Below are 12,678 nucleotides of genomic sequence, written 5' to 3'. Positions count from 1 at the left end.
TAGATAAGGGGGCATGCAATCTGTTCTTTTACAATTAAAGCAGTTATGCAATGGATTAGAAACTTAACATTTATTGTATATTGGTTTGTCTAAAAGGGGCATGTGGCATATTTGGACTATATGGATCTATGCCTACTTAAAAAACATGGGCTCATATTAAGACATTAGGGTGTGCTCCTCCCTACCTATGTTTTGGTATGGCACAAAATAATTTATTAAAATGCATCTTGGCACATACCTGAGATGAATCATGGTTGAATATGATGGAATTGAGGTCCCCACAGTTGTAATGCTTGATGAGATCCTCTGTAGTGTACGGAGCTTGAAAACTTCCTGCCCTCAGACTTTCATGTTGTAGCAGTGTCTGGTTTAAGGCAAACAATACCTACAGGTAAAAGAATTTAAAGGTGAGCATTACAAAGCCTGACAACAGTTGCCTTGCACATAAAGAAGTATCAGGTCATCATCGGCAGGATAGGATTCCATAACAGTTCAGGCTGCCCTCATGGTTTGCGTGGCCCAGGACATGGATGGTTTGTTGGTTCCCTTAATTTCTATTCTTAGAGGTAAGCGGGGTCCTGCTCTTCCTCGTGCTATTGGTCTCTGCATCATTTAAATATGGTTCCATACATTAGAGCTCCGCTTCGCTCAGACTGAGTCCCAGTAGGGAGGCCCTGATATCAGCTGTTTGCCCCATAGTCAATACCATGTCTAGAAAACCACTGTACTTAGTTGACATATATGACCATAACATGAAATACATAGGAAGGAGGTGGGTAATTTGTGACGCCCTCATCTGGCTGAGAAATATGGGGACTGTGGTATAGCATTATTATTATTATAACCACTTGGTCATTACTAATCTTCATAGCAATATCCACATAGATTTTGTTTTATTTGTTTTTGCAGCTGGGGTGATATCAGAACAAACCATTTACAATGTTTTTGCATATAGTCTTTAAAATTTCTGTCTGAGCCTCAATCACACCAGTGCTATTTACATTAACGGACCACTCCCATTAGTGTTAAGACAGTTTGCTTCAATAATAAATCAAGTTCCAGCAACTTACATGTTGGCCATGGTTAATGAGATACATTACTCAACGAGTCAATAGTCTCCAAGCCCCACCAGCTCCAAGCAGAACCCCAGCTGGAATGACCAAACTCTCAACATTCCAAACGGCAAAGAAGGACACTTTTCTTTTAGGTGTTGCTAGATGTTTTGTGATTTGAGACGTTTCATGCGACATTTTGATTTAGTGAAAGCTATTCATGTAATGAAGTTAGGTATATAGAAGAATAATCTATAATATGTACACATAGAATTAATGTACAAATTTGTTCCTGTTGGTGACTTTTTGGGTTGTATAACTAATCTAGATATGGAAGAACATCAGCAGAGGAAAGAGGAGTACATGGCACATAGTTTAACACATATTTTTCATACAGCTGCTTCCTCTATCATGGGCAGCTAAAGATGTTACTGGAAGCACTGACAACCTTCATAAGGTATTATCCAGCTCAAGATACTTCTTTATTACCGTTTCAGGACAGGTTTTGCTTAGCCCGTTGGGTACAGCCTGACCTACAGCTGCCTACAATACAGAAGGAACAGCACACATACATTTTTACCTTCTGAAGATTAGTTGCAATAACCGTATATATCTGGTGCAGCTCAATTCCAAGCATCACAATTCAATAGCCCAGCTTTTAACTTTAAATAAATCCAATAAGGCTAATAGGAAAACAAAAATCGCAAATTATAGTTTTTAATAAATGAATGTAGCTATGCAGCTAAAAGCTGTCCATTTCAGTTTCCAGTATCATCCTGTTCAGTTTTTAAATTCTCCCAGTCCATTTATCTCACGATCTCAAGTTGCTACTCTCTCTTGTATATATATTGGTTATGGAATGCATGTCTATAAAACTACATTCATCTTCGAGCTCTAAATAAAACACAGTGTGTTCAGCCAATTATGCTTAATAGCTTTTGCTATTTAGACAAAGTCTTCCAAACTCCAATGCAAATATGTGTTCACTTTGAAGAGTAGGACAACTGCAGATATAAAATTCTGATAAAACATAAAAAATAATAATAAAAAAATATTTAACCCCTTAAGGACAATGGGCAATCCCAAACCACATTGAAAACAATGCATTTTGAGCCCGTACATGTACGGGCTTTGTCATTAAGGGGTTTAAAAAAACCCTGTGTTTTGAGTATGAATTTGATACATAATAAAGGAGGTACTGTGTTGTCTCAAGAAATTTCCATTAACCTTTCTTGCATTCCTAATAATCTTTGACAATCAGGGAGCCAACGTATCTCACTGGTTATTCATATACATACTAATAAATCACTAGATGATGTTTTTTCCCTCGCTAATGATTTCAGACCGATGGAGAGGTTTAGATTAAAGACTATTACTCTGTACCCATCCAGATCCTATGTGCTTCAAAACAACAACAACATACTCTGGCTTGGCTTGGCCAACAGACTTTAAAACAAGGGGCTATACGGAAAGCAGAATGAGAGAATAAAAGATCTAGTCATGTCTATAGACTAATTTTAGATGAACCTAATGGGTTTAATGGGTTGTGACCTAAACTGCACACATTAAAGAGCACCATTAATCCAGACTATTGTAAATATAGTCACTCTTTGATCCAAACAATATTAAAAAAAAAAAAACAAAGAAGGTACTACAGTTAATCTTGATTTTTTTAGGTACTTTCTCTCTGTTCATTATCTAGAACACAACGCGAACCCATAAAAGGTACATCTCAGTTACAATTTCCTTAAGGACCATTGAGCTTCTGACTTCAAAATAAATATTCTTATTAAGTCAGAGTGCCCAAAATCTCACATTATAAATAAAACACTTCATATTTACCCAAGGAAATGATGGGAAAATATTACTCAGCCCCTTGCAAAACAACATCTTGATTCCACACGTTTATGGATGTTCTCTCATAGCCCATTTTTATGTTATGTAATATAAATGATTCTGAATTTGAAAGACTCTTTTTAGAAGGGTTTCAACAAGCAATACATGGTAGTTGTCATAATTCATGCTACAAAAACTAATTCTGTGAAATGGCATCTCTAATTTTGTTTAGCAGTCAGAGTTAACAAGACCTCACATTAATCATGGCACACATGTAGTAATGCGTAGAAAGGGGAAGCCAAAGCTCATTGGGAATTAAAAGGAACATTCCAGCCCTAGGTTCACATAAAAAAGATATTAAGCATATTCTGTCTCATTTTATACCTCCCACCTTTACTTAAAGCAGGAAGTGTACTTAAGTATGCTTCCTGCATATGCACTGTAGGCCTCCTGCTAAAGTGGTTTGGTGGTATGGTTTTAAAATTCAGTAAATACCAAAATATATACAAAAAGTTGGGAACCAAAAACAACATTACAGAAAATATTAGACACGATCCCTGGAATAAGTTTCTAAAGCAATAAGCAAACATTTTCAGAAGACATTTTAAAAATGTAAGAAATTGACAATAATAATATAATTGCCATGAATGTTGGGTATCTGGATGAAGACCGTCACATCTTTATACATCTAACCTTTACTTATTGGCTTTGGACGGGTTCGTTTAGCCTCTTTTATAGCAGACTGGAACAAGAATCATGCATTGTAATATACTTTGGCCAAACCATGAACTTATCCAAGCATGGGTGAATGAAAAGGGAATACTGTCTTTGAAAGGATATTTAATATGCAAGCTTTGGAAGGGAGGGGGTTAATAATAGGCTGTTTCACCTACAGCCATGGTATACATTACAAAACCATATGATCTCCCTGTGTGTCTGGATTTCCTTTTCTGGATAAAGATACAGCATGTTAACTAATGGACAAAGTAATCAAATTAGCTCATCGGTTGCCATAAGGTTGTCAACAGTTGATTTCGAGAGTGCCCCCCACATAATCAGGAGAAAAGGGCCATATATGTTTCCTAAATGCCCCCCGTTATAATGAACATTTTACTATTAGAATGTTTAAAATCAATTAAACCATTTCAAAAATGTAAGAACACATTTAGACCATGAAACGTGTAGACCTTTGTCTGCTGAGACATGCAAAGTGTTTTCCGCATACCAGCATTTCACAGAAACCTGCAGGTGAAACCAAGAACAGGTGCTTGCCCCTCTCTACAACCATTATAGACCACCCAGCAAGGACGCTCACCTGTCCCAAGCCTATGCTCATCCTGCGTGACCGGCTCGCTTAATAAAATGACAAAAAGAGTTGTGATCTGAGAAAACCCACCTTGTGTCAAGAAAAGAAAGGTAATAGCACAGATCATTGTTCTAAAGAGACTAGACTTTGTTACATGCGGGGCCACATTAATACTTCCTAAACTGTGAAACCAAGATGCTCCAGAAATACACCCATATGACATCATTAAACCTTATTACAAATCAATTGATATGGGCCTAATAATTGGGTGCAAATAAACAAAAAAAAAATATTTAGGAAGTTAAGAAAATGATAAAATAAAAAGGTATTTGAATTCTGTTAACGCCGTCTCCATGGCTACGATTTTTGAATGAGCCCTGGTTTAGTACTCTTATACAATGTTGTGACAAGTACACACTACACACGGGACTAGCAGTTTGGAGAAATTGTTTGGATTTTGGCAAATCTTTCCCAAATATACTTTATATGTATCAATGAGGAGTTAAAATCATTACTAACAGAGAGTCCAGAAAATGTTTTTAAGTATAGAGTAGCTGCATACAGTGTGACGTAAAATGAGAACATTTATGGAATACGGTGGTACATTTATGAATTCAGATGCAAATTCTGGAAATGGATTTCATTTTGCCAATCATTTTAATAAAATCCATACTAAATTGTGGGCGCTATATAAATAAAATATTATAATATATAATAATAAGTAATACTAGCTAGTAATAACTTGTACACATTTTCAAAATATTTACTAATTAATGGGGAAAAAATAAAGCAGTGACATTTTTTCTTTAACTTCCTGAATATGTCCTATTTACTTAGTTTCTCTGCAAAAAACAAATTCCTCAGAGATCATTTACTGACAATGTTTGCAAAACTTGATCTGATGTTAACCAGACTTGACCATTTGAGGTTTTCTAGAAACATCAGCTGGGAGATGAGATACAATTATAGCAGTGTGGATGATTTCAGATGAGTAAACAAACAAGATTTAAGGTATTTATCATATTTTGGGAAGAAGACGCCTTAGAATGTTGTATGCCACCTGATGCTATATTAAGGTGGCCAACAGAGGCTTTGGTTTTCTTGAATACCATCAGAACATAAGACTTCCAATGCTAAGGTTTATTCCAAAAATATAATTTCTTATTTATCCATGGTTGGAACGTGTTGGTAATAAAACAGAAGAACCATAAGGATGGACAATCACCAGACTTAAGGTTTTACAAAAATATCTTAAAAATGATATATTAAACATTTCTATTACATAGAAAGGTAAATGAATATCTAACTCAGCTGATATTGTGGCTGTATTTGACCAGCATTATGTCTCGCCATGTTTCCATATAGAAGAAGAGATACAGTTAGTCGATTGACCTTGATCTTCTGCTATTACGAATGACCAAGCAATCCAAATATTTACAAAGCCAGGACGGTTCTGGTGAATAATTAGACAAAAGTTATATCAGGCTGAATCTTATGGCTAAAGATATGATTGACAGGTCTGCGCTCTAGCCCAGTGTTCCTTTATGTTGGCATCACCAAAGCATTCCCACTATCTTTTGGCTGCTTATATGCACACCTGTTTGAGATCACCCAACAAAGACTGTTTTAACACGGTCTGTTTTGCTACATTAAGAGAACCCATCATGGAGACTCTTCTATGATCATATAAAATTCAACGATCGCTTCGTCTGCCAGTCCATTTTTCCTGTGTGTTTTATGTTCAGAAGGCACTGACCTATACAAATTAAATGTTCCAGCGTTAGCCAAAATGTGCTGGACCATATAAGAAATTAGTAAATATTTTGTATCACTCGCTGTGCTGCGAACACATTTAAACATTGTGTTCAATGCCAAAAAACACAAATTATAGAGTACTTTCTTTCAATCCAAAGAATTCTACTGCGTCGGACTATTTGCTATGATGGCTACAGGGAGAACTCACAGGTACAAAGTAAAACACATACAAAAAATTTTTGCAACAACATAGATCTACGAATTTGTAGAGCTGTCAGGGGTTAAACATTAACTCTGCTGCAGAACAGACCTTCTTTTCAGTGTGTTGTGATAAAAGAACCTAATCATTCTATATGGGCCTTGTGTGATTAATATTGATGTTCTGTAAATATGTACCTTTGGGGCACCCAATTGGCACACGTTGCTGTTCCCCCAAACATTTTATAAATTCCTCCCAAGGTCAGACACAGACAAATCTCAAGTGTTTTGGAGGCTGCCGGCAAACAAGTGGGGGGCGCAATACAGGATAAGATGGATTGCGATAGAGCTCTGGGCATTAAGTAGAATATTAAGCGGAACATCACAGACCAACTCGGGTCTTAGGAGTCTAAGGCTTGAATGGGGTTGCACTGAAACACTTGAAACGTACAACAAAAGAACTTGTGATATTTCAGCTAAGCTTCAATATTTGTCAAACTTTTACTATATGTGCTGTAAGCATTTCAACTTTACTCTACAGCAGATCCTCTAATGGTCCTATTACACAGATAATGTAGTTACTTGTATTATTGCTAGTGTTGGAGCTGGGTAGCTTGATTTTGTTGGAACCCCCTTCATTTTCAGCTACCTTTATAGATATTACCTTGTTTACACCGTGCTAGAAGCTGAATTCCATCAGGAATTAAGCAACATCTGCTTTAACTACATATTTTTCAGAGGGGTGGATAAGTATTTTGACATCTAAGACAAGACCAAGGAACGATTAAGGTGAAAGTCTTTGGAGCTGGAAAAAAAAACCAGACCGAATGGTTCTCCTCTGCCGTTAAATTCTGTTTCTATGTTGCTGTGGCTGCCATCACAAGACATTTCTACATGATCGTCCTGTTGGAGATCTAATTGCCATAAGAAAGGGATACCCTCTCATGATTCTTAATAAATCGACAGATAATTAACGTTTTTGTGGTATTATACTTAGCAAGTTCTGGGAGTATATCGAGTCACAAACATAATTAGAATGCAACACAGGATCCTAAAACTATAATAAAATTGAATGACTTTATTTTTTTTCCTTCTAAGAATATCTTGCTGGGTTGGTTTCAAACTGTAATCACTAATCTATTTAGAGCAGATCTGTCATATTTCCACATTATTTCAGTGCACAGAATGTAGAATCTATGTAATGATGTTTACAGATTAAAATAAACTGTGTATATTATTACAAATACACTTCATGTATATATGATAACACCACTTCTTGTCATTAGGATTTACTTAATTATTCCTCCCTGTTAAGATTATTTCTTGCCAATCGCCATCTTAATGGAGCATAAAGTTATAATTTCTGGGCTATTCTTGGCCCAACTTGGCCTTTAACTCTACGCTGATTTGAGTGATGTGCCCATGGAGACTCGATTATCATTTCCGTTCCTATAACAGTTTTGTTGTATTTGTACAATCGCACCAGAGGTGCTTGCCTTAGCGAGACGAAGAATGGGTATACTAAGAAATGCCTTGGATTTAGGGTCCATCGTGATTTCTTTCTAAAAAAAAACCTTTATCAATGTTTATTAAGAAAGCTTAAAGAGTTCTTCAAGACCCTAGCTCCAGTTTCCATAAAATCAAACTATTAAAAAAAATACAAATAAAAAATATTCATCAAATTTCACGTGTTCTCATTTAGATGATTTCTCTACAATTCATCAAGACATTTAAGTTAAAACTTTAGAAAATCGAGATTTTTTTTTTAGAGAAAACTCAATACTCCAATGACAAAACTGAATATTTTTAACACATTTTTCTTTTATATTTTTTATCTCTTGAACTTAGGAACAAATATACACACATCATTCATTAGAAAATTCGTTTTTATAGCAAGAGATGCCATCAATCATTCCCTTAATTGTTTTGCTGCTAAGTTTGGTTATTTTTGTTATTGAAAAAAAAGTGGGGCATTACTTTCAATTTTCCTGATCTTCTAAGGTCAGTTTTCTTTATTAATTATGATGTCTTAACTCATCAAAAGCACCTCCGGTTCCCCGCAGTTTCCATACAGCCTCACTAAACACAACAGAGCCCAGCTCATTAGTCCTTACATGTGCTGTGGCTTTGGGTATTCTAGTGGCAAGAGCCACCACTTACCAAACCGCCGGCATGTAAATTAAAGCCTATTCATCACATCCTCAAGCATAGAACTAACCTTAAATGAACACCAGCTACTTTATTCCAAAATATTTATTGCTTCTAGGTTGGCGTATAAAGAAACCACACACTGAAACAGATCAGCAGTCTGAACAAGCTGTGTTTGTGAAGAGCGAGCCGTGTAGATTAACTAAGGTCACACTCTGTATATCAACAGTTGTATCATGCAAGAGGCTTGGTATCTCACTTCCAAATGCTGGCTAGCATGGATGCCTCGGGAGTAACTTCCCAAAGGCTATTTGCCATTTTAATGGCTTCATTAATGATTGAAAGCCATGTATGGACCACCAGGGCTAAAACAGTTAATAGATATTGAATTGGGAATTTGGAATAACATGCTGTCCTTCATGGAGTCAAAATCCGCTCCAGAGCTCAAATAAAAATAGCAAAGATGGTATCTGGCTATAAAAATGCCAGTAGCCAGGTTTATATATCTACACAGGTAAATGTACATTGGGTAAGAGTTATGGGATCAGGGGGACATGTCCTTTTTGGGAGCCTTAGTGTTACCTTTCTAAGTTACTATAATGACTATTATTGCATATTCACAGAAAGAGCATGCACGATTGGTTACTGGCTGGGATTGTGATGGATATGACACATTATGAGGACTTTCTACCAGTTCACAGACTAGGTCACCAGTAGCTGGAAACAGTCTTGATTTTTTCAGGAAACCCCACAAAATCTAGAGTTTAAGCACCAGATACTAAATGTACCTTTCATTGTCACTGCTTTAGTATGAGTCGGGCACTATTCATGGTAAAAAGAATGGGAGAATGTGTATTTCTTGGGTGGAACACCCCATGACATCCAAAGCCATGAAGAGCCGAGCATGAAATCATCAAGTATGGATCATCACCCAAAGAAAGGTTAAAATATCCGGTATTGAGGAAGATGGCAGATCCCTGAACCAGATTCCTCTGTGTTCTATTATTTTATATTTTTTATTATGAATTGTTTATAGATTATAGAATCCTTGTTCCTTATTAGGATTATAGAATTATCACTAGTGAATCCAAAGACTTTGGGTTGAAGGGGCCGTTGCTTTCAAAATGCCTCTTGTAGCAGAGGCTCTGGGCTCCTGTTGGCCCAGAGCCTCCGCTACAAGAGGCATTTTGAAAGGTATAAAACAGATAATAAATCCGTATATACAGGATTTTGGATGTTTATGATTCTATTCGCCTGTGATGATTACAAAGAAAAACAGCAGTCAGGCAGAATATTTGTTTTGTGACGTTGAGTGGACTTGTGAAATTTTTTTCTCCCAATGAGTGACTTGGAATTCCCACTAAACTGGGAATTTGAAGAACATTTGACAAATTTAAACCCCGTGTGTCACTATGCATTACAAGGGGCCATACCCAGTGAGCTTCTCCTGCAACGGCTGCCCCGGTATAATGCATAGTGACATCAGGAAGATGACGTAGAAGAAATCCCCCCAACATTACCTATGCATTTTACAGGGCCAGCTTCTTGCATGTCACTGGAGTTGGCCCTTCATAATGCATACTGAAGTCACATTTTCAAAATGTTCAAATATCCTACAAAACTCCCGGTTCAGTGCATACACCTTTTTTTTTTCTACATGGTCATAACTTCTAGCAATATTTTTCCAGACCTATATAAGATATATATGTATATCAAAGCCGCTCTGTTTAACCTGCGCAACTAAATATTAACGGCATTAAAAAGACAGAAAACTCATTCTTTCCAGCCACGGAAACCCCACGTATATGAATTTTGGACACCACTGAAAAAGTGACACGTTACAAATTAGCTACAGTTCCCTTTATGACATCCCAAGAGCATTCATTTACTGCGCATAAAATATTCACTGTCACATGACATCAGCGGGGTAACAAAATACGCAGTAAGTTGCGTGTAAATGAATATTTATCCAAAGCAGAATATTACGTTTCATTTTTCATAACGTTTCATTCAGCTTGTAAATATAAGCCGTGTGATCTGCTAAATACACTGGTTTTGTTGTAGGAACAGACTCCTTGACAGGAGTTAATAAGTGCAATTTAGCCCACCTGGTTTGCCGATTTCTCCTACCTACTATAAAACTTTTTACCGGTTTGATTTTCTCCGTTCCCGCACACAGCTCCTAAAAATTTCCTTTCCCCTAAGACCATAGTGAATTACTGTTTTGTATTAATATCTAATAAGCAGCTTTTGCCATGCTCAGGCTACCGTTTCAACACAAAATATTTTTTTGTAGGCATAAAACGCTCGACTTTTTTTACCCTTTTGGTGCCACGTTACTATGCAACTCCGATCAGAGTATGGAAAAAGCCTGTAAGTTTTACAGCACCACCCACGTTCTTAAGAAGATAGGTGTTTAAGAGACAGACATCATATTAATCAGATTAAAGAAAGCATAACAGCCAAAAATAAGAAAAAGCACGTCTGGAGGCAGACTGTAATGTTTTTAATGTAGAAAATGGATATATTTTCTTAGAACTTTATGAGGTGGAATACTGCCTTCTGTTAACTATCGTTTAAATGGTTTTTTTTGTGCCAAGGCCGATCTATTCTAACTGCGTTCTTTTTCTGACCCTGTAGTGTCTCACTTTAGGACCCAAATGGACTGGGGTGGAGAATCATCTCTGGCAATTTAAGGTCAATGGTCTATAATCAAAATTACATCCTACATCTGTTGTATGACATCATAAAAGGTAGATGGGATATTCTTTCAGGTGCCAGCCCATGAGGGTATCTACCCAATGAAAACTGAGTCTTGCTTTATGAAGTGACACTGTGATAAGCATTTGGTATGATAATTCGGCAAAGGGGGCCCACCAACAATACAACTAACTTGTCAGCTACGCATAAAACTTAAAAGAAGTGCAACAGTACCATTAAGAAATATCATTCTTTAATACAGTATATTTTGATGAATCCAGGTAGAAAAGATAACAGATTGTTTCTCCTATTGAAGTTTTTGCTAAATACAGATATACAGCAAGAAATTTGGAGAGAAAAAGACATTTAATCTTCAAGTCTGGGGCAGCTTTGAGTTTTTAGGAGACCTAATCATAAAGACGTGGTGGTACCAAGAATGTACAGGTGTTTTTAATTAGCAGAGCAGGCACCTCTATGTCTAGCTGCACCCATTCCCTGCCCAGCTTTGCCTGACACGTATCAATTTGTGAGTATTTAGATCCCTTGGCACAGCCTCCTCATATCTGGCACCACCTCATCCCGACTCCTATATGAAGCAGGTGGAGAAATCCCTAGGGAAAATACCAATCCTGGCTTACATTTAGCCCTTTTCTTCTCTAGAAACCCAGCAGGTTCAGCTGGACAGCTTATATATGAAACCGGCAAAGTATGGGAAAATATTTTCAGCCTGGCAATGATGGAGGTTAAACTTGAATGTGACTAATGTGCTACATATACATTCCAGGCTGCCCATAATTTAATATTTTACTCTTATCGTTATGGTTGCAATTGAAGTTGGAAAGAACATGTATCATAACCATATGCTCAGCGATAAACTATACTCTGTGAAATTGGGAGGATTAGGGGCTATTTCATTTTTTCTTTTCATCTTATAAAATAAACATTAACCTTGTTGGGAAATAAAACAAACACGAACAAATGAGCTAATGGGGCTTTGATTATGGGTCCATGTGGAAGCCCCTGTCCCTGGTTCCTTTATTCTTTTTCCAGTCTCTTAACGATTGGCCTGATTTGACTTATTTCATCAAAGATGAATGTCATATGTCCTAACATATAGAATAATTAACAGTTTAACTCTGTTTCTTTCCACAGCCCTAAAATAAACAAAGCAGACCAACGGACCAAGAGGGGCGATTTTCTAAAATAAATGAAGTAATATGTTCTTAATTCTTGGTTACAACATTCTCAAGTGTAAAAACAGAACATTCAACATTTCAAGAGGAGTTGATAGCAAAAAAACAGTGCTGGTAAATGGGGTCAGGGCATTGTCGACTGGGCTGCATTGATTTTGGGCCACCCAGGGCTGATTTTTTAAAGAAAAAGGTATGAGGTCACCAAATATTTGTCTGTTAACCACTTGTTTGCTAATGTCCTATGTTCTGATCCATGCTGAGATAAGGGGATATTGAGGTAAAAGGGGACAGAGGGATTTGAGCCCTGAAGAGTGACTGTTCCTCAAGAAGAGAGAATATTTCTCCTGAAGAGTAACTGTTCCTCCAGAAGAGAGAATATTTCTCCTGAAGAGTAACTGTTCCTCCAGAAGAGAGAATATTTCTCCTGAAGAGTGACTGTTCCTCCAGAAGAGAGAAAATCTCTCGAAGAGTAACTGTTCCTCCAGAAGAG

At 36.9% G+C, this 12,678-nt stretch overlaps 1 protein-coding gene across 1 annotated transcript in view; it reads right to left on the bottom strand.

The window, feature by feature from the left end:
* The window catches only part of LOC149288507 (metalloprotease TIKI2-like), a 110,405-nt gene that overhangs the window by 55,576 nt on the left and 42,151 nt on the right, over window positions 1-12,678 (bottom strand). The window contains exon 3 of the mRNA XM_089491782.1: window positions 239-385. Within this exon, the coding sequence (XP_089347908.1) occupies window positions 239-385 (147 nt within the window). The remainder of the gene's footprint in view (window positions 1-238; window positions 386-12,678) is intronic.

The sequence above is a fragment of the Sceloporus occidentalis genome, unplaced genomic scaffold (assembly GCF_023333645.1).
Source record: "Sceloporus occidentalis isolate IW3139 unplaced genomic scaffold, rSceOcc1.0.p SCAF_51, whole genome shotgun sequence".
In the NCBI taxonomy this organism is placed as follows: domain Eukaryota; kingdom Metazoa; phylum Chordata; class Lepidosauria; order Squamata; family Phrynosomatidae; genus Sceloporus; species Sceloporus occidentalis.
The sequence above is the reverse complement of the archived record's forward strand: the minus strand, read 5'-3'. Positions and strand labels throughout refer to the sequence as shown.